Here is a 23267-nt window from a genome sequence, read left to right on the forward strand (position 1 = left end):
TTACTTGCAGCAGCATCACAAGCACATAGCATCATATAAGCAACATTCACAAGAAAAAAATAAATTATGCACAATTTTTACATCAAAGAACACTATTAGAACAAAATAAAAACGAAGTTAATGTGTTCAAGGTGGTTGTAGTATTGCTAAACTGTAGTGATTAAGGTCTTGCTGGTTGGTTCAAGAACCAAATGGTTGAAGGTGTTGGATCTGATGATATTGATTCAAAGTTCTTCTGAAGTCATAAATGAGACATAAACTTGGTGATTACGGCCATCTTATTAAGTGTTACAAGAGCGAAGAATGAACAAAGAAAAGTTAGTCATGGTCAATTCATGCCCAGGCTAGATATAACCAAAATTCCAGTAATAACAATTAACCTATAAAATAGCTAAATTCAAGTGGTGTGACACTTGCTGCAGACAATCTGAGAGCTTCTAGAAAAGTACCGAATCAGCTATACAACATTTACTGGAAAATTTACGGAATAATTACAGGTATATAGGTCATTACATAAAAATGATAAGCAAACATAGGAAAGCTAAACTGCAAGAAAAGTAACAATTCTACACCTTAATCCAACAAGGAGAAGTAGCCGTTCCTGAACCTGGTGGTGTGAGACATCAGGCTTCTGTTTTTCTGCCTGATGATAGCTGCCAGTAGATAGCATGGCCCAGATGGTGGGGGTCTTTGATGGATGTTGCCTTTCTAAGGGAGCACCTTCTTTAGATAGTACCAGTCAACTGTATGGAGGGACATGCCTATGATGTATCGACGGAGGCCACTATTTTCTGCAGCTTCTATATGTCTGTGCATTCAAATTGCCATACTAGACCATGATGCAACCAGTCAGGACAGTTAACAATAGAAATTGTTAGTTTATGGACATAGCTCAACACATCACGGGCACCAGTCTCCCCTCCACGGACTCTACATTTCATGCTGCCTCAGTAAAGCAGCCAACTTAATCAAAGACCTTGCCTACGCTGGACATCTTCTCTCTCTCTCTCTCTTCCCCCCCCCCCCCCCCATTTGGTAGAAAATACAAAAGCCTGAAAACATGTAGCACCAGTCTCGAGGATGTCCTCTACCCTGCTCGCTGTAATCATATTTTTGAACAGTTTCCTAATACAACAAGATGAACTCTTCAAATCACAATCTACCTCATTATGATCTTGCTCCTTTTATGTCTATCTGCTCGGCACTTTCTCTGTACCTGACATTTTATTCAGTACTCTGTTATTGTTTAATTTGTAAGGTAAACCGATAGCATACCAATAACGTACTGGGCTTTTCACTGTACCCCAGTACATGTGACAGTAATAAACCAATTCCAATATCTCAATGCAGATGTAATGAATTGATCTGCAGGATAAGTTTTTCACAGTACCTTGGTATACGTGACAAAAATAATAATCCAATTTACCTCCTCAACCTCCGAAGAAGGGAAAGACACTGGCATGCTTTCCTTATGATTGCATCTATGTGCTGGGCTCAGTTTAGCCCAGGAATTTAAAGCTGCTAGCTCTATCTCCAACTACCCCCCCCCCCCCCGCCCCCAGTATAGACTAGCACATATTCACCCTCCTTCCCCTTCTTGCTCCTTGAGAAGGTGGAGGTGCATCAGCATCTTGAATCACTACAATCCTTGAGGTGAAGTGCTGTTAGAGAGGGAGTTCCCGGAGTTAGACCCCATGACGATGAAAGACCAGCAATACATTTCCAAGTCAGTTAGTGTGGAACCTGCTGGTGCTTGAGTTCTGCTGTATCTGTGTCCTTGTCCTTGGTAGTAGAGGTCACAGGTTTGGGAGGTGCTGTCAGAAGAGCCTGGGTGAGTAATTATGGTGCATTTTGCCTTGTTCCACAAACACTGTGCCAGTGGTGAAAGGAGGGAGTATTTTGAGTGGTGGATGAGGTGCTTTGTTCTAGATGGTGTTGAGTTTCTTGAGAGTTGTTAGAGCAGCAATCACTCAAGCAAATGGAGAATGTTCCTTCACACTCCTCATAGCTGCTGGAAAGGCAAATGATTTTAACCAAGGCTCTTGCTGAATGAGCCACGAAATAATTAGAATTGCAACAATTGACACTTAAATTTTCAAAGGAGGCAGTGTGGAGCAGGTGATCTGTGGATTATCATCCATGTGATCTCACTGGTTGGTTTTAAGTCTGGTGATATTGGAAGCCTGCTGCCATTCTCACCTAAATAAAACACATCAGCCTATCTCTGCAGAGCAGGATCGCTGTGACAAGGTAATCACGAAATAAACAGTGCTGGAAGAACTCAGTGTGTCAAACAATCTGTGGAGGAAAGAGTGTGAATGGATTATTTCATGTTGAGCCCCGGTGTCAGGAGAGGAGCAATATTATACAGAGGGTAAGATTACCTGTGGGAGAGGGTGTGGTTCTCACTGATTCCTAAAGCCAGATGGGGAGAGGGTGAAGGGAGAAGAAAATAAGGTGGATGGTTGATGATATGTGGGAGAGAGCACAGTGGTGTAGGTTTCCTGAAAATGGGAAATTCACTATTCATCCCATTGAGTTGTAAGCTTTCCAAATGGAATATGAGATGTTCTTCCAATCTGCATTTGGTTTCTCCCTAGCAATAGAGAAGGCTGAGGGCAGACTGGTCTGTGAGTGTGCAAAGGGAAACAGAAGCTGCAGATTCATTGAGGACAGTGCATGTGTGCTGTGTAAAAGGATCACCTAATCTACAGTTTGTTCAGCAAAGTAGAAGAGACTGCACTGTGAGCACCAAATATAGTAGATGGCGTTGGAAGAGGTGTAGATGAATTTCTGCGTCACATGGAAGTGCTGCTTGGGTCCCTGGATGCTGGCGGAAGTGAAGTGACAAGTGTTTCACCTTCTGTGGGTGTGGGGGAACAGTGCAAGGGGAGGGCGGGGAGGGACAAGCAGACCAGGGAATCACGTAGAGTGAGGTCCCTGGGGAAGGCAGAGAAGGGAGGAGAGGGGAAGGTTTGACTGGTGGTAGGATCACATTTGTAGCTGGCCAAGTGATGGAGGGATGGTACAGTGAATGTAGAGCATGGTGGGCTGGAAAGTGAGGACAGGACCAAGGGAACTCTATGGCTGTTCCGTCTGGGGAGAGCAATGTGCAGGAAATGGAGCTAGCTCGTTGCTTTGGAGATGACAATTGGCTAGAATGTTGTGGGGTGCTGCCCTGGTTCTGATAGTACCGTGCCATTCTTTCCAAAAGATGCCCTTAATGGTGAACACTCCAGTCGCATGATCTTGGCCTGTTAGTCTCAATCATGGGCAGAAGTTGCTGTGCAGAGGGATTGGTCCCACCTGAAACCATTTCCTGATGATTTCATTGGCTGAGAGCCCTTTTGGAGTGCACGGAAATGGTTAATGATGCTGTGAGGGTACTGTTCTTGTGTGGTGAGGCTGTGAGCTTCATGCTGTTTGTGGGGGGGGGGGCATCTGGGGAGATGTTCTTGGCTGCTAACATTTCTCTCACTTGCAGACTCTCACACCTGGTCCACCCCGAAGGTCCACGGCCTAATTCCTGGTGCTCGGGACGGGCACTCTGCCTGCGCTCTGGGCAAGTCCATGTTCATATTTGGAGGCTACGAACAGCTGGTAAGGATCACTGAGCAGAGGAACAGTCAACTGCCCAGTTGCCCAGTCTTTGCCCTTTACCCTGCGTCCCAATGTAGAGTGTGGTGACACCATTGTCGGGCAGAACTCTCCCTATACTGTTTGCGCACATTGCTCCAGAGTGTCAAGCTTTCCGTCTCTGGGGGCACTTAATCTATTAAAGCCGACTCTTAAGATTCCGATTAGTTTATTGTCACATACAGCAGGCTACAATGAAATTCCTTGCTTGCAGAATGGTTGATAATAATAAATACAGTAACGGACAGAACAGCAGGATGGTGCAAGTAAGGTAGTGCAGACTGAGATAGGGCTAAAGCGACAGTAACACATGAACTGAGAGGTAGAACTAAAAGTTTGAGAGCATGGCAGCAGCATTGGGAAGGGAATGTGAAAGAAGTGATTGATTCAGAAATCTGATATGTGAAGCTGCTCTTGGGATTGGTGATCCAGCTTACAAGCTTCTGTATTTTCTCTCAGAAGGTAGAAGAGAGAAAAGAGAATGGCCAGGGTGGCAGGCATCCTTGATGATGCTGTTCACCTCGGGAAGCAACACGCATGAAAATCCCCCCTTCATCTTCTCTGTGCCGCGCACAAGGTTCTCAGTCACTGGAGTTAAGTGATCCTCCTTGGTGTCCTCTTCCAGACCGTGCTTCCTGGCGTGTGTGGCTTGAGACTGGACACACTCCAAAGATGTTGAAAATGTGAAATAGAAACAGAAGAGACTCAGTAGGCCAGGCAGCTTTTGTGGAGAGAGAAATAGGGCTGGCATTGCAAAGTCAACTCAGTCTTGTATCAGGCACTTTCAGGTGTTATTGAGGGACTATAAATAAATACAGAGGGTCAGGTCCAACAATCTCTAAGGCTCCACAGTCATGATTTGGGATCACCCCTGCCTTTTGATTATAGAATTGAGACTAGTAAGTCAATTAAGCACGGCAAAGAGTATGTAACCTTGTCTCTGGAACTTCTGGGGGCTACCTGTCAGTAAATGCAGCTGACACTCCTGCTAACTACCTCCATATCAACTTTTCAAAGTAGCTTGTTTCACCCAATTGCATTTAACTTGAACCGATATTCCAGCAGTTAGAACCATTGCCTCATGGCTCCAGAGTGCTGGAATCGGATACGATCACAATATTTAAGTGGCATTTAGACAGACACTTAAATAGGCAGTGCATAAATTGGTTTATCATTGTCACATGTACTGTACGAAATACAGTGAAAATCTTTGTTTTGCATGCCATCTATACAGAAAATTTCACCGTAAGTATTCATCGCTATAGTTCAAAGGTCCAATTTAATGTCAGAGAAATGTGTACAATATACATCCTGAAATGCTTTTTCTTCGCAAGCATTCACGAGAACGGAGAAGTGCCCCAAAGAATGAATGACAGATAAACATAAGAACTGCAAAGTGCCCCTCCCAGCTCCCCTCCCTCCTGCGTGTAAGTGGCAGCGAGCAACAATCCCCCCTCCCTCCACCAGCAAAAAAAAACAAGCATCGGCATCATCACCAAACACTCAACGTGAGCAAAGCAACAGCAAAGACAAAGACTTGCAGTTACCCCAAAGACTTTGTGTTACACCCGACGTACCGCAGATTCTCTCCCTAATAAGGGAGGAAAAGATGTCTCCATTTTCTCGGAACGAGATAAACCAATAGCAGAATTCAGAATAAAGTGATTCATAAGGCATAGGAGCAGAATTAGGCCATTTGGCCAATCGAGTCTGCTCCACCATTTCACCATGGTTGATCCATTTTCCTCTCAGCCCCAACTGCCCCCCTCCCACCCACATCCCTTCAGGCTCTGACCAATGAAGAATCTATCAACCTCTGCCGTAAATATACATTCAGACTTGGCCTCCACAGCCGCCTGTGGCAACAAGTTCCACAGATTCACCACTCCCTGGCTAAAGAAATTGCTCCTCATCTCCATTCTAAAAGGACACCCCTCTATCCTGAGGCTGTGTCCTCTGGTCTTAGACTCTCCCACCTTAGGAAACATCCTCTCCACATCCACTCTATCAAGGCCTTTCACCATTCGATAGGTTCAATGAGTTCACCCCTCATTCTTCTGAACTCTCTTGTTCCAGTAATAGCAGAGTGCAGTGCAAGCAGACATTAAAGTGCAGTGTGATAGATGATGAGTTTAAGAGTCCATCTTACCATACAAGAGGTCCATTCAGTAGTCTTGTAATAACAGGACAGAAAAGGTCCTAGAGCCCAGTGCTACATGCTTTCAGGTTTTTGTGTCTCCTGCCCAATGGGAGTGGAGTGAAGAGAGAACGTTTGGGGTCTCTGATTATGTTGACTGCTTCCAAAGGCAGCAAGAAGTGTAGACAGATGTAGAAAAATAAGAAGAGGCCTAGAAGTATAAAATTATGATGATGATAAATATTTCAAATGTCATTAGAAACGGGGATGGTGCCGGAGGATTGGTGTATTGCTCATGTTGTTCCATTGTTTAAAAAGGGTTCTAAGAGTAAACCTAGCAATTATAGGCCTGTAAGTTTGACATCAGTGGTGGGTAAATTAATGGAAAATATTCTTAGAGATGGTATATATAATTATCTGGATAAACAGGGCCTGATTAGGAACAGTCAACATGGATTTGTGCGTGGAAGGTCATGTTTGACAAATCTTACTGAATTTTTTGAAGAGGTTATGAGGAAAGTTGACAAGGGTAAAGCAGTGGATGTTGTCTATATGGACTTCAGTAAGGCCATTAACAAGGTTCCACAGGGAAGGTTAGTTCGGAAGGTTCAATCGTTAGGTATTAATATTGAAGTAGTAAAATGGATTCAACGGTGGCTGGATGGGAGATGCCAGAGAGTAGTGGTGGATAACTGTTTGTCAGGTTGGAGGCCGGTGACTAATGGTGTGCCTCAGGGATCTGTACTGGGTCCAGTGTTGTTTTGTCATATACATTAATGATCTGGATGATGGGGTGGTAAATTGGATTAGTAAGCATGCAGATGATACTAAGATAGGTGGCATTGTGAATAATGAAGTAGGTTTTCATAGCTTGCAGAGAGATTTAGGCCAGTTAGAAGAGTGGGCTGAAAGATAGCAGATGGAGTTTAATGCTGATAAGTGTGAGGTGCTACATTTTGGTAGGAATAATCAAAATAGGACATACATGGTAAATGGTAGGGCATTGAAGAATGCAGTAGAACAGAGTGATCTAGGAATAATGGTGCATAGTTCCCTGAAGGTAGAATCTCATGTGATAGGGGAGTGAAGAAAGCTTTTGGTATGCTGGCCTTTATAAATCAGAGCATTGAGTATAGGAGTTGGGATGTAATGTTAAAATTGTACAAGGCATTGGTCAGGCCAAATTTGGAGTATTGTGTACAGTTCTGGTCACCGAATTATAAGAAAGATGTCAACAAATTAGAGAGAGAGTACAGAGAAGATTTACTAGGATGTTACCTGGGTTTCAGCACCTAAGTTACAGAGAAAGGTTGAACAAGTTAGGTGTTTATTCTTTGGAGCGTAGCAGGTTGAGGGACTTGATAGAGGTATTTAAGATTATGAGGGGGATAGATAGAGTTGATGTGGATAGGCTTTTTCCATTGAGAGTAGGGGAGATTCAAACAAGAGGACATGAGTTGAGAGTTAGGGGGCCAAAGTTTAGGGGTAACACAAGGGGGAATTTCTTTACTCAGAGAGTGGTAGCTATGTGGAATGAGCTTCCAGTAGAAGTGGTAGAGGCAGGTTTGGTATTGTCACTTAAAGTAAAATTGGACAGGTATATGGGCAGGAAAGGAATGGAGGGTTATGGGCTGAGTGCAGGTCGGTGCAACTAGGTGAGAGTAAGCGTTCAGCATGGACTAGAAGGGCGGAGATGGCCTGTTTCCATGCTGTAATTGTTATATAAATAGAGTCATGGAGTCAACTAGCACGAAAACAGGCCCTTCGACCCAGCAGGCCCATACCAACCAAGATGCCCCATCTTATTTGCCAGCATTTGGCCAATATCCTTCTAAACCTTTCCAATCTATGTATCTATCCAGCTGTCCATTAGAAGTTGTTACTGACCTGCATCATTCAACGTACAGTCATAGAGCAGTACAGCACTGAACAGGCCTAGTCCGTGATCTGCCTAGTCCCATCAACCTGCACACAGACCCGAGCCCTCCATGCCCCTCCCATTCATGTGACTATCCAAGTTTCTCTTAAATGTTGAAATCGAACCCACTGGCAGCTTGTTCCACACTTTCATCATCCCATGAGTGAAGAGGTTTCCCCTCATGTTCCCCTTAAACATTTCACCATTTACCCTTAATTAATGACCCTTAGTTCTAGTCTCACCCAACCTCAGTGGAAAATGCCCTATTTATACCCCTCATAATTTTGTATATCTCTCTGTCAAATCCCCCTCATTCTCCTACAATCTAAGGAATAAAGTCAGAACCTTACCCTATTACTCAATTCCTGGCAACATCCTTGTAAAGTTTCTCTGTACTCTTTCAGTCTTACTGACTGTAACTACGCACAATACTCCAAATTAGGCCTCACCAACTTCTTGTACAGCTTCAACATAACATCCCAACTGCTGTACTCAATACTTCGATTTATGAAGGCCAATATACCAAAAGCTCCATGACCCTATCTATCTGCGATGCAACTTTAAATTACGGATCTGTATTCTCAGGTCCCTTTGTGCTACCACACTCCTCAGTGTCCTACCACTCACCATGTAAGTACTGTACTGGTTTGTCTTCCCCAAATGTGACACCTGTCACTTGTCTGTATTAAATTCCATCTGCCATTTTACAACTGGTCCAAACCCATGCCATGCAAGCCATGTCCACTATATCCCCAATCTTGGTGTCATCCACAAACTTGCTTACTGCATTTTCATCAAGCTCGTTGACATACATTTGCAAGGAACTGTTTCTGAACCCTATGCAAATTACCTGGTTTTCAGCATTAATTACTCATAAAATGTGGCCCGATCTTTTTCTAAGTCACAATAATAGACAAACACAATCTGCCTAAGTTACTAACACACAAACAGCTGTACTACTTCTCGTCAATACTGAGTGAACTGTTTAAACAATCATAGTCTAGGTTCAAGAAAGTATATGAACCTCTGGGGTAATGCCTTCTACAAAAGTTATTTGGAGTCAGGTGTTCCAATCAATGAGATGAGATTGGAGGTGTGGGTTGTTGAGGTGCCCTGCCACATTAAAACAAAATCAAGTTTGCAAGAGATCACCCTGATGTTCCACAACACTTCTGGGACAATGTTCTGTGGACAGGTGAGGCAAAAGTTGAACTTCTTGGAAGAAGTACACACTGCTATGTTTGGAGGGAAAAGGGTACTGCACACCAACACCAAAACCTCATCCCATCTGTGAAGCATGGTGGGAGGAGCAACATGGTTTGCGGCTGCTTTGCTGCCTCAGGGCTTGGACAGTTTGCAATCGTTGAGGGAGCAATAAATTCAAAATTGTATCGATACAATTTACAGGAGAATGTCAGGGTAGCAGTCTGTCACCTGAAGCTTAATGGAAGTTGGATGATACAACAAAAGAATGATCTGAAACGCAAGTAAATCAACAACAGAATGGTTTAAAAAGAAGAAAATTTGTGTTTTGGAATGGCCAAGTCAGAATTCAGACCTTAACCTAATTGAGCTGCTGCCTGTGTATGATCTGAAGAGGGCTGTTCATGCAAGGTATCCCAGAAATATTGATTAACTGAAACAGTTTTGCGTGGAGGACTGGTCTAAAGTTTCTCCACCCCATTGTGCAAGTCTGATTAGCAGCTGCAGGAAACTCTTGGTGGAGGTTATGCTGCTAAAGGTGGTTTTACCAGTTATTAAATACCAGGGTTCACATACTTTTTCCAGCCTGGACTGTAAGTGACGAAACGATGTGTTCAGTAAAGACATGAAAAGTACAATTGTTTGTGTGTTATTAGTTTAGGCAGATTGTGTTTGGCTACTATTGTGACTTAGATGAAGCTCAGACCACATTTTATGAGTAATTCAAAGGTTTAAAAGTCCAATTTAATGTCAGAGAAATGTATACGATATACATCCTGAAATGCTTTTTCTTCGCAGACATTCACAAAAACAGAGAAGGGCCCCAAAGAATGAATGACAGTTAAATGTGAGAACCCCAAAGTCCCCCCCAGCTCCCCCTCCCATGTGTGAGCAGCAGCAAACAACGATCCCCCTTCCCTCCACCAGCAAAAAAAAGGTGCATTGGTACCATCACCGAGCCCAAGCATTTGCTAAGCAATAGCAGAGACACAGACCAAAGTTGCCCCAAAGGCTTCGCATTTCATCCAGCATTCAACAAACCACAAGGTGTCTCTCTCCCTAATAAGGGAGCAAGAGGTGTCCCCCCATTTTCACAGCAAGCAGGAGACATAACAACCCGCTGGTTTACAATGTTAAAAGTCTGTTTCGTTGCTTTTTTTCGAGCTCTGTATCCGAAGATTGCAAAGATCTCGGGTCTTCGGGCCCACAGCGAAAGTTTTCTGGCCTCCCCGACGACACACAAGTCTCCTGCCGTGACACCGACCCTCGATCCGTCCGTCTCCAGAGCCCCGTGATCTCAGGCTTCTGAACACGAGCGAGACTCTCAGGCCAAACTCTTGGCATGTCGAATAACGGCCAGTCATGGAACCCCGAGAACAGGTCCCATTCCTGCAAGGAACCGAAGCCTGTGTGTAACTCCAGGTCAGGGTCTTCAAAAGAACCCTGAAAGGGAAAAATAAAGATACTAACAGTGGAAATAGAGCTGTTTCTGAAGATGCAAGCAAAGGAGTCGCCGTTAGGTGCCATTGATCTCCTAAGCTCCACCTTCTAATTAATGCAGTAAACAAAGTAATTGCAAAGGCTCACAAACTTTTCCTTGCAATTGTAGATGACAGACAACAACAGACCAAGTACCAATCCCTGCGGCACCACATTAGACATATGTCTCCAGTCAGAGAGGCAACCGTCTACTACCGCTGTGTTGGAATGGCCATGTCAGAATCCTGATCTCCTTACGTGTTCGTTTGCATTTCTTATATTCCTCAAGTATCTCATTTGTTTCTTTCTGCCTATACCTGCTATGCACCTCCTTTTTCTTAACCAGAACCTCAATATCTCTCAAAAACCAAGGTAAACCTTATAAACCTTGCCTTTTTTTTCCTGACTGGGAACTACAAACGCTGTATTCTCAAAATTTCACCTTGATAAGTCTCCCACTTACCAAGCTCACCTTTTCCAGTAGATAATATGCCCTAATCTACACTTGAGAGATCATTGCTGATGCCATCAAAATTGGCCTTTCTCCAACTTAGAATCTCAATCCTTCTCCATAATTATTCTGAAACTAATGGAATTCTGTAAAGTATTCCCCTATGCAAGCTTCTGTCACCTGCTCTGTCTCATTCACTAATAGGCAATCTCGTATCACACTCTCTCTAGTTGGAATCTCTATAAGAAAACCTTCCTGAACACACTTGACAAACTCCATCCCATACAGGCCTTTTACACTATAGTATGTGGAATATGTGAAAACACTTATCACATCACAACCTTATGCTGCGATCTCTCTACAAATTTGTACCTCTAAATCCAGTTGACTATTGGATGGTCAATAATATAATTCTATTAATGTGGCCATCCCTTTCTTATTCCTCAGTTCCCCCCATAGAGCCTCAGTAGATGAGTTCTCCAGCCTGTCCTGACTGAACACTACCTTGACATTTTCCCTGACTGGTAATGCCAACCCTCCCTTTTTAATCCCTTCTGCTCCATCACCTCTAAAACAACAGAACCCCAGAACACTGAGCCTGTCCCTCCTGCAACCAAGTATCATTAGTGGCTACAATATCATAATTTCATGTGTAAATCCATGCCCTAGACTCACCCATCTTTCCTACAATATTCCTTGCAATGAAATATAGACAACACAACATTCATACCTTTGTACGTAGGCTTAAAAACATCTTTCCCCACTCCATTCCACTATCTGCTTTGGCACTCTGGTTACCATCCCCCTGAAACTCTACTTTAAATCTCCCCCATGCAACACCAGCAAACCTTCCTGCTAAGATACGAGACCCATTCAGTTTAGGTGCAAGCTGTCCCACCTGTACAAGTTCTATCTTCCCTGGAACAGAGCCCAATGATCCAAAAATCATGCACCATTTCCTTAGCCATATGTTAAACTGTATTATCTTCCTATTTCTGGCCTCGAGCATGAGGCATGGATAGCAGTCCTGAGATAACAATCCTGGAGGTCCTGTCCTTTAACATAGCCCCTAACTCACTTTGCAGGACCTCATCACCCTTCCTATCCATGTCATTGGTACTGACGTGGACCGTGACCTCTGGCTACTCACCCTCCCACTGAAGAATGTTGTGGACTCAGTCTGAGATGTCCTGACCCTGGCATCTGGGAGGCAACATACCATTCAAGAATCTCCTATCACTACAGCTCACCTCTTCTTCCCACTCCCCTTCCCTTCTGAGCCAGAGCCAGACTGGTGTGACTTTCCTCTGCTAGGTCAACCCCAGCCACCCCCTACAGCATCCAATGCAGTATACCTGCTGTTGAGGGGAATAACCACAGGGATACTCTGCATTGACTGCCTATTCCCTTTCACCCTCATGATGGTCATCCAGTCATCTTGTCCTGTACCTTGGGTGTAAATCTCCAGCATGTCCTGTCAATCAGCCCCAACCTCCCAAATGATCTGGAGTTCATCCAGCTTCTTCTTCATTTCCTTAACATAGCCTGTAAGCAGCTGCAACTGGATGCACTTCTTACAGGTGTTGTCTTCAGGGACAGTGCATGTCTCTCTGCCTTCCCACATCCTGCAAGAGGAGCATTTCACAATCCTGTCTGGCATCCCCACCGCGCTAACAGCAATAAGAAAGAAAAATAAAACAGCCTTTGCCCATGCTCGCCGAAGCATCTTGAGCCAAAGCCTCAACTCCCTATTCTTAACATTGGCCCTTTCCAAGTGCTTTATAATGCACAATCTCTTGTCTTCTCAGGACACAGCATGTCCTGACTGCCCCTGCTTGCTTCTTCTGATGTCTCTCCTACTACACAAATCCAATGGCCCTTTATGCTTTGGCGTGGACATAGTAGGCTCTCCTATGTCTTACGGTTTATAAGGGGCCTGTTTCGTGCTATACACTGACCCTGTGACTTGAAAGATCTACATCAGGTCATTTCTGACCTGGGGGAGAGATGCCTAAACTATTCATCCCTCAATTAATTCTCCCCTCTGGACTCCATCCAAATTTTGGTTCTACTCTCACCAGTAGCTCTCTGTGTCTTTGTAACGTGGAGGCCAAAATTCTGTACAAAAATGGATGTAGAAATGTTTCCATACTCAGTGCCTGACCCGTGCCATGTGTCTGTACAGGCTGACTGCTTTTCCAATGATATCCACCGTCTCGATACCGTAACAATGACATGGACCCTGGTGAATGCAAAGGTGAGTTATTAGTTTGCTCACCCTCAAGTCCAGGAGAGGGTTTCATCCTTGCAGTATGTGCATTAATGCTATGAAAGTGATTTTTAGTAACCGCTATCTCTACCTCGAGAGGTAATTGGCTTATATTATCTGTGCCGTTGGCACTGGTTAAAGGAGCTGGATTAGTGTTCACCAGTCACTGTTGGGTATGGTGGTGTAGAGGGCTGAAGTAATATTGAAGAAATGGATCTGAATCCCATTGCATCAACTGCAATCTCAAATAAGGGTAACAACTGCGAATTTGGAAATAGGCCCAGTCTGAATAGTTTAAGCAAAAAACCCTTCAGGAAATATGAAATTAAAATGAGGAACTATTGGAAAAACTCCGTTGCTCAGGCAGCAGCTGAGAGGGTAAACACCTTCAGGGGAGGAAAGTAATGGCCTGTGAGTGATTTCAAGCCACCCCATGGAGCTAAAGGTGGAACAAGCATTCAGTGCCACCTCATTCGAGCAGAGAAATCCCCAGCAGGACTGCAACAGCTCGAGAAGGCACCTCGCTACCACCTTCCCGAGGAAAAGCAGTGAATTCTGACATCACCTGTGATACCCAGGTCATAATAAATAAAATTGGGTCAGGATTACCCTGCTCTCGCCTGCCCCCAGGTTTCTAGTAAGACGGTGGTGTGCTCAGATGCAGGGGTCACTCTGGGTCCAAACAAAGGTGCATTTATTCATCTTTTGACTTTTTTTTACGATCACAAGGCACTGCTGAATATTAAGAACATCAAGTATGGCAGGTCTACACCACTAGCAAGTTACTGGATAGCAGCGGATCTGGAGTTATTGCGTACCATGTCACAGCCTGCTTCATTCAGCTAAAAAGGAGTCGGAGACACTGTGTTACCCTACAAATGGTGTAGAGTTGATTGGCTTGGGCATTTCCTTATGATTGCAAGACCCTGTGGGACATCGGTGACGTAGAATACTGAGAGTCGGATTCATTGGCGAGGCGCACTGTGGGGGAGTTGTGTTGCCTTGGTTGTTACATGGACGAGGCCCTCATGGCCTTTCCCATCTGTGTTGTTCTCCAGTGTTTGCTCCTCAAAGACAAGCTGGATTGCCTTCATCTGCGACTGCACTTGTATTAAATGAGGAACTGCTGTGACTTGTTCTAGCAGAAAAACGGTTCCAGGGTAACATTCATGCACCATCAATCTACACCGAGACATGGGCTGTATTATTTTATATCTTTTTATAACTTTTTTTGCTTATCACAATTATACGTGATGTGTTGATAGTTGGTACTGTATTTTGCACCTTGGCCCCAGGGAAATGCTGTTTCATTTTACTGTATTCCTGTGTATGGTTGAATGCCAATTAAACTTGAATTTCTCATCCAAACTGGCCCTCCAGAGAGGTGGCACTCAGAGTGGACAGCATTGGCACACTTGCTTTCTCAAGTTTTTAAAAGATGCCATGGCCTCCTTTGTTTTTAATATTGAGTGTTGAGATCAGGGCCAGCATGTATTGCTTCTCTTTCCACGGTCTACCCCTTTCATTCTTTCCATAGATGCTGCCAGATTTGCTGAGTGGTTCCAGCATTTTCTGATGCAGTTGGAAAATAATAACAGGAGTGGGCAGAGACAACTTGGAATTGGACAAACATTTGACAAATCTGTGAAGAATTTTGAGTCAGTAACAGCAGTTAGAGTTGTGTATTTAAGTGCTGAGAATGCTTCAGTTGGTGCCAATAAGGGATTGTCAGACTGGATGAGAGTTGAATGTGTACTGTATGTGGATGTAGGGGGTGGTGGTGCAGGTAAGGGGCAGAAAACAGTAGGAATCAGGTGATTGACTTGTGTGGGATGTCACAGGTTTTGGTGGTGGGCTCAGTTAACAGTGACTTGGATGAGACAATCAATGAAAGACATCAAAGTATTAGCTATAAGGAAAGGTTGGACAAACTTGTGTCTTTTTCTGGATTATTGGAGGCTGATTCTGATAGAAGTTTATAAAGTAATGAGAGGCATTGATAGGGTTGGTAAAATGAGTGACGAAAATAGCTTGGTGTTGATAGGGACCTGGGTGTCCTCATTTACAAATTGCTGGAAGATAATATGAGGTATAGCAAGTAATTAGCAAGGCAAATAGTACATAGGCCTTTGAAAAGAATCTGGCTGTAATTTAGGGGCCTGGTGAGACAGTGTTTGGACTACAGGTGTTCAGGTCTGATGTTCCTTCTTCAGGAAGATGTACACCTTGTGAACACTTTATTAGGTACAGGAGTGAAACCCGGTGTGGTCTCTTGCTGCTGTAGCCCATCCACTTCAAGGTTTGACATGCTGTGCATTCAGAGATGCTCTTCACACCACTGTTGTTATACATGGTTATTTGAGTTACTGTTGCTTTCCTGTCGGCTTGAACCAGGCAGGCCATTATCCTCTGACGTCTCTCCTTAACAAGGTGTTGCCCACAGAACTGCCACTCACTGCATGATGTTTGTTTATCACACCATTCTGTAGACTGTTGTGTGTGAAGATCCCAGGAGATCAGGACTTTCTGAGACTCAAAACACCCTGTCGAGGACCAGCAATGTCTAGCACAGACAAGGTCACTTAAATCACATTTCTTCCCCATTCTGATGTTTGGTCTGAACCTCTTGACCACGTCTGCGTGCTTTTATGTATTGAGTTGCTGCACCTGACTGGCAAATTAGATACTTGCATTTACAAGCAGGTGTACCTAATAAAGTGGCCACCGAGTGAATGTGTGATGCAAAGAGTACACCCAGATTGATTAAAGGGTTGGGACATTATCTCATTCTGTACAATTAGCTGGAGTGAGGCTATAAACTCCTGGTGTTTAGAAGAATGGAAGATGAGCTCACTGAAATATACTCATTCCGTGTGAAGTGGACTGAGTCAGTCATAGATTTGTAGTCTTACAACATGGAAACAGGCCCAACAAGCTGGTTCCATCTGCTGTGTTTGGCCCATAGCCTTCTAAAACTATCCAACTAAACTTACTTTTACGGATTGCTAATATGCTTGTCTCAGCCACTATATCTGGTAGCTCAATCCAAATACCCACCACACTGAATATATTGACTGATCCTCCACCCTCAGCAGAGAGTTCCAAAGATTCAACGCCCATTGAGAAAAGCCTATGCACCTCAGTTTTAAATGACTGGCCCTTATTTTGCAGCAATGAGGCCCAGAAAATAAGCCTCTTAATAAATCATTAACCTTCCAGATGAAGGGCTTGATCCAAAACATTAACTGTCCATTTCCTTCCAAAGATCTGCCTGACCACCAGAGTTGCTCCAGCTTCTTGTTTGTAACCCCGTAATTTGATCACCAATCCCTGGACACCTCTTCTCCCTAACTGAAAGCAGGAAATGGGCAGTGTTCTTGCAGCACACAGCTACAAAGAGTGACCTCTCACGCTCTCACTGCCCTCTGCCTGTTTGCCATATAACACAAGCAGGCCCTTCAAGCCTGCCTCACCATGCCAACTGTGATGCCTATCATTGTTGATCCCATTGGCCTCCATTCGCCCTGAATGCTTCTATGCCTCTTCTCCCTAACTTCCTGATAAATGTCTGTCAAATGTTATACCTGACTTTCCCATATAACCCACCACCTTCTGTGCGAGAAAACTCTTCCCCCTCAGATCTTCTTTAAATTTCTCCCCGTGTCCTTAAGCATATGCCCTCTAGTTGTAGAGCCACCCACCCTCTACCCCACCCCACACCACACCCTCTTCCCAGGAAAAAGATTCTGACAATATACCCTCTCTATGACCCTCTTAAATTTATAATCCTGTTTCAAGTCAACCCTTAGTCTTCAGTGTTCTAGTGAGAATAAACACGGCCTATTCAATCAAAGCCCTCAGCTCCAGGCAACATTCTGATGAATCCCTTTTGTAATCTTTCTTAACAGTACCACCTCCTGCACATAATGTGGCAACCAGAACTGCAGGCAGCTAGTGCATCCTGACCAACACTTTGTGCAGCTGCAACACAATACCTCAACTTTAGCTCAGTGCCTCAGCCTCCGAAGCAAATGTGCTGAACGTCTTCACTGCTTTTTCCACCCGTGAGACCATTTTCAGGGAGCATTCTTCCTCAGTACATCAACACTCCTGAGACCCCTGTCATTTACACTATGGTATCTGACAACCCTGAATGCATTACTGTACCTGGGTTAAGCTCCATCTGCCACTGCGCTGTCCAGTTTTCCAACTGGTCCACATCCTTCTGGAGCCTTTTACAATTTTCTTTTATGATTTACTACTACACCCAAATTCTGTGTTGTTAACCAACTACATTCTCATCCAAGTTGTATATGACAAACAACAATGGTCTCAGTATTCATCCCTGCAGTGTTCTACAGGTTACAAACCTCCAGTCTGAAAAACACACCTCAACCAATACCTTTGTCTCCTTCTACAAAGTCAGTCTTGGTTCCATTTGCCTGTACTCCTTGGATCCCATGTGCTCTAACCTTCCGGAGTAGCCTCCTGTGTGGGACATATCAAAGGCCTTGCTATAATCCTGGTAAACCATGTCTTCTGCCGCACCTTTGTCGATTTTCTTGGTAACCACCTAAAAATAAATTATCATACTTGTGAGATGTATTAAGAATAAGGGGTAGGCCATTTAGAACAGAGATGCAGAGAAACTTTTTCACCCAGAGAGTGGTGGATATGTGGAATGCTCTGCCCCAGAAGGCAGTGGAGGCCAAGTCTCTGGATGCATTCAAGAGAGAATTAGATAGAGCTCTTATAGATAGCGGGGTCAAGGGATATAGGGCGAGGGCAGGAATAGGGTACTGATTGTGTATGATCAGCCATGATCACAGTGAATGGCAGTGCTGGCTAGAAGGGCCGAATGGCCTCCTGCGCCTACTGTCTATTGTCTATTCTCCCCTGATAATCATGAGAACTCATCATCAGTCCCTGCCTTTCCAAGTGAACTCAAATTCTGTCCCTTAGAATTCTTTTCCAATAATTTCTGAACTATTGATGCAAGTGTTGTTTCCAGATTTGTCTCTATTGTCTTTTCTAAATAAAAGAATAACATGGGCCATTCTCTATTCCTTTGGTACCTCAGCCATGCAAAAACTTGGTTTAACCCCAGCAATCCCCTCCGTTCCCTTAGGATCCTATGATAGATACCATCAGGCCCTGGTCAGTCTCTGTCTACCCAGCCACCTTTGTTTTTGGCTGCAGAAGCTGATCTTTGAACACAGCTTGAAGTTGAGTTGTTACAGCTGAGTTAGCTGGATATGACACAGTCCCTTCTGATCTCACTGCCAATCACACCTTTAACCATCACTAGCTACCACCAGGTGGCGATACCTTCCTGACAAACACAACCTGTGCCCTGGAAATGTGATAGGACAGTGTAGAGAATGCTGCACTCTGCCTGACCCATGCCCTTGGAGTGTGTGGTGGGATGATATAGAGGTAATCTGACCAGCTTGATTGAGTATAACATTATAAAATGCATTGAATAACATTGTTGTTAATGTAGACTACATAGACTTCAGTAAGGCCATTGATAAGCTCCCTCATGGGAGGTTGGTCCAAACATTTAGCAATACAGGATAAAGTGGCAACTTGGATTCAGAAATGAGACATGAGATTACAGATGTTGTGATCTAGAGCAAAAAAGAAACAGAAACAGTGGGCGGGGCACCATCTGTGGAAGCAGAGGGATGGTTTGTGTTTCAGGTTGGGTGGGATCTCCATCGGGATCTCCATCAGGACCTGCATAAGGATATGTTGATCCATAAGGAAACAGTGCTGAGACCTTTTATTGCTCATTGAATGTTCACAATTGGATATCAGTGTAAATGATATGTGATTGATAAAGAATTTCCCAGAGCCCAGGAAATCTGTTCTCGTCACCTAGAAGTGTGACAACTTGTTCTGTATTTGTGTCTCTCTCTCTCTCTCTCTCTCTCTCTCTTCCCCCCCCCCCCCCCCCTTGGCTTCCCTCCCTCCCACATGGCCCTTACACCACCCACCACACCACTATCTCATGCCCCCCAGGGTAACCCAGCCAGGTGGAGAGACTTCCATTCAGCCACAGTGCTGGGCAGTCGGATGTACGTGTTTGGGGGCAGAGCTGATCGATTTGGACCCTTCCACTCCAACAATGAGATCTATTGCAACAGCATCAAAGTGTTCGACACGGAGACCAACCACTGGCTCGACTCTCCCACCACCCAGCTGTTGCCCGAGGGAAGACGCAGCCACTCGGCATGTAAGTCTGCGTGGAGATGGTGCTGAGGAGGGAGAGTGGGAGCATTGCTTCATTCACTTTCAGGATATCCAGTTTTCATGAGGGCTGGGTGTACAGCATTTCTCATCACCTTTCTCCATATCTTCCTCTATCCTCATTAATATTCTGGGAGCTCTATGCCACTGTCAAGGCCAGCATTCACTTCCACTCCCAACTCAATAGAGGCTGTCCTTGAACCACTGCATCCTCCTGGTGAAAGTGTTCCCACAGTGCTAGTGGGGAGGGAGTTACTTTCTCAATGCCAGGGAGACAGGTGCCCCTGATGGAGCTGGCTGAGTTTTAACAACTTTCTGCAGCTTCTTCTGATCCTCTTTAGTGGCTCCTTCATACCAGACAGTGATGCGATAAGTTAGAATGCTCTCCGTAGTACATCTGTAGAAATTTGCACAAGCCTTTGGTATCATACCAAGTCTCCTCAAAGTTGTAATGAAATATAGCCGCTGTTGTGCCTTTTTTTAATTGTATCAATACTGTACATTGGTCCCAGGATAGATCTTCAGAGATGTTTACACCCAGGAACTTGAAACTGCTCACCTTTTCTGCTGCTGATCCCTCAGTGAGGGCTGGTGTGTGTTCCCTCAACTTCCCCTTCCTGAACTCCACAGTCAATTCCTTGGTCTTACTGACATTGAGTGCAAGCTAATTGTGATACCACTCAATCAGCTGATCTATCTCGCTCCTGGACACCTTGTCACCACTGAAATTCTCCCAACAATAGTTTTGTCATCAGCAAATTAATAGATGGCATTTGAACTGTGCCTAGCCGCACAGTCATGGGTGTTGAGAGGGAGTAGAGTAGTAGTATTTCAGATCCGCACTGTCTGTGATCTCCCAGTGAGGAAGTCAAGGATCCAGTTGCCGAGCAACACACACAAAATGCTGGAGGAACTCAGCAGACCAGGCAGCATCTGTGGAAAAAAGTGCAGTTGATGTTTTGGGCTGAGACTCTTCTGAGTCCCTCCAGCATTTCGTTATGTGTTGCTTGGATTTCCCATATCTGCAGATTCTCTTTTGTTTGTGAGAGATACAGAGGCCCAGGTTTTGGAGCTTGATTATTAGAACTGAGGGTGTGATTGTGTTGAATGCTGAGCTGTAATCGAGAAACAGCAGCCTGACGTAGGTATTGCAATTGTCCAGGTGATCCAAGGCTAAGTGGAGAGCCAGCGAGATTGTATCTACTGTAGACCTATTGTGGTGATAGGCAAATTGCAGTGGCTCCAGGTCATTGCTTAGGTGAGAGTTGATTCTGGTCATGATCAACCTCTCAAAGCAATTCATCATAGTAGATGTGAGTTGAAGCTCAACACCATAGATAGGCATCTTATCTACAACCATCCTCTCCACTACCAGTGCTCTGTAGCTACAGGAAGCAACTCACTAAGTCTCCTGAGACAGCACTTTTCAAACCCATGACTTCTACCAGTTGGGAGGACAAGGAAAGCAAAAGGTGCCCTCCAAGCCACACACCATTCTGATTTGGAAATATTTCACTGTTGCTGGATTAAAATCCTGGATCTCTCTCCCTGTTGTGAGTAGCCCCACACATCAAGGCCTGCAGTGGTTCAAGGCAGCTCATTGCCATCTTCTCAAGGACAACTGGGGATGGGCAGTTAATACTGGTTCAGTCCGCAAAGCTCACATACCTTGAATAAAAGAAAAATATGGATAGCGGCAGTTCATGGACGTAGTTCACATCACTTGGAGGGGATTGGGAAGGTCAGCACCTCATGAGCTGCCTCAGACCCAGTCACCTCCCCAGGGCTGGCCAGACAGTGGGTGCTTGGACTAGTTCCCTGCACTGACAGCTGGTTCTGCTCCAGCTGGGAGCAAGGAGGTGTTTGTAGGTGCTGGGACCCTTTGCTTCTGCTGTTGTCTGACCTCCCTTCTGGTCTCTGCCTTCTTCCAGTCACATACAACAGTGAACTTTACATATTCGGTGGGTACAACGCTCGGCTCGACCGACACTTCAACGACTTGTGGAAGTACAATCCAGGTGAGGGCGAGGTTTTCTGGCATTGTGCCAGTGTGTGGGCTGAGGGAGAGTGTCAGTGGTTTCCCAGTGCTCCAAGCACCCTGTCGGGGTGGAGAGCCTCACTACCACAGCAGCACCGTGTGGGAGAATCCAACTGGCTGTGGGAACAGCAGATGGGGAGTCCCAGTCGGGATAATTTCCGAAACGTATTCTTTATTGGGGAAGTGCTGATCAGGAAGGGTATTTGTCCTCATCCCTGTGACCCCAGTCTTAGAGCTTTCTGTGCATGGGCCAGGGTAGAGTTGGACTGTCCAGAGGCATTGCCCAGCATCTCCTACATGCTTTCGGGATCATGCTGTGCATGTGGGGAGAACCACTCCAACCTTCCACCCCCACCCCCACCAGTTGGTTTTAAGGTAAATTTCCTGATGCTGCAAAGACATTCAAATGATGCTGAGTTTACAACGTGCACAGTTATTCTGAGGTACAGAGGCAATGGCAAACACGCAGCAGCATCACAGGTATGTAGCTTCGGAAAACAAATCAGTGAAGGGAAAAGTGCAAAACAAGACATTGGTGCAAAAGCATACTGCAAGTCCCGCGTAGTACAAGAGGTATTCACCATGTTCCAATTGCTGAGGTGGGTTTAGATTGTTTCAAGAACCTGATGATTTAGTAAAGTAGATGTTGCTGAACCTAGCGGCTCCTCATTCATAGAGCTTTGCACAAGGAAAGCCCTTTTAGTCCATACTGACCAAAATATCCCATCTAAGTCAGTCCCATTTATTAGAGTTTGGCCCAAAACTACTTAAAATTTTCCATTCCATTTACTCTGATTTCTATATCTTGCCCCTCTCCTTAAACCTATGCCCTTTGGTTCTTGATTTCCTGACCCTGGGGGAGGCGGGGGGAGTGCAGTTAGTCTGTTGCCTCACTTCAATAAGATCACCTCTCAGTCTCCTGTGCTCCAGGAAATAAGACCCTAGCTTGTTTAATATCTTCCTGTAGCTTCGGCCCTCAAGTCTAGCAATATGCTTGTAAATCTTTTCTGTGCTCTTTCCAGTTTAACCACACGTTTCCACGACAAAGTAAGCAAAACTGAACACATTTAAAATAATTGTACACTACAGCGTTGTGTACAATTGCACAACTTTAATACTCAATGTGCTGACTGAGAAAAGCCAGCAGACTAAAAGTGACTTTCATCACCTTGTCTACCCGTGACTCCACTTTAGGGAATCATGTACTCTGTTATGAAACACTCCCTAGTGTCCTGCCATTCACTGTGAAAGTCCTACTTGGATTCGACTATCCAGAATGTGACATTTCACATTTATCCGAATTAAACTCAAGTTGCCATTTCTCAGCTCACTTTCAGCTGAACAAGATTTCCCTGTAATTTCTGATGATGTCTTCACTGTCTACTGTACTACCTATTTAAGTGTCTGCAACATCACAAGTATGTACCTTCAGACAACATGCAGCACAGAAAAGCTCAGGAAAAGCTGTTGTAGGATGGATGCAGTGTGAAGGGGGCATGACCCAGACGGTTAGGTGATAGATGCAGCCTTCTTGAAGTCGGGCTTCCTGTAGAAGCTGTCAGTGATGGAGGGGGATGTTCCTGTGATGAACCTGGCTGTGTCCACTACACTCTGCCGCCTCTTGGTTTCCTTTCAATTAGAATTGCTGTACTAGGCCATGATGTAACTAGTCAGTTGCCTGTGTTTGTGACCAAAGAATATGTGACAGGAGTTTATAGAGGGAGCTTCACTCTGTGTCCGACCAGTGCCCCGGAAGCGTAGAGGGGGCTGTATACCTGAGATTCTTCTGGCAGTTCATTCCATTTACTCACCACATTCAGTATGAACAAACTTGCCTCGGGGTTCATTGTCTAAAATTAAGGCATTGTCCATTTAAAACAGAAA

At 44.7% G+C, this 23267-nt stretch overlaps 1 protein-coding gene across 3 annotated transcripts in view; it reads left to right on the forward strand.

Moving 5' to 3' along the window:
• Positions 1 to 23267, forward strand: part of klhdc3 (kelch domain containing 3) — a 63850-nt gene that overhangs the window by 30433 nt on the left and 10150 nt on the right. For all 3 annotated transcript variants that reach the window (XM_073056260.1, XM_073056262.1, XM_073056261.1), the window contains 4 exons: positions 3485 to 3600; positions 13010 to 13081; positions 19118 to 19331; positions 21277 to 21363. In XM_073056260.1, coding sequence (XP_072912361.1) covers positions 3485 to 3600; positions 13010 to 13081; positions 19118 to 19331; positions 21277 to 21363 — 489 coding nt within the window. The remainder of the gene's footprint in view (positions 1 to 3484; positions 3601 to 13009; positions 13082 to 19117; positions 19332 to 21276; positions 21364 to 23267) is intronic.

This window comes from Hemitrygon akajei, chromosome 9 (assembly GCF_048418815.1).
Source record: "Hemitrygon akajei chromosome 9, sHemAka1.3, whole genome shotgun sequence".
Lineage (NCBI taxonomy): Eukaryota > Metazoa > Chordata > Chondrichthyes > Myliobatiformes > Dasyatidae > Hemitrygon > Hemitrygon akajei.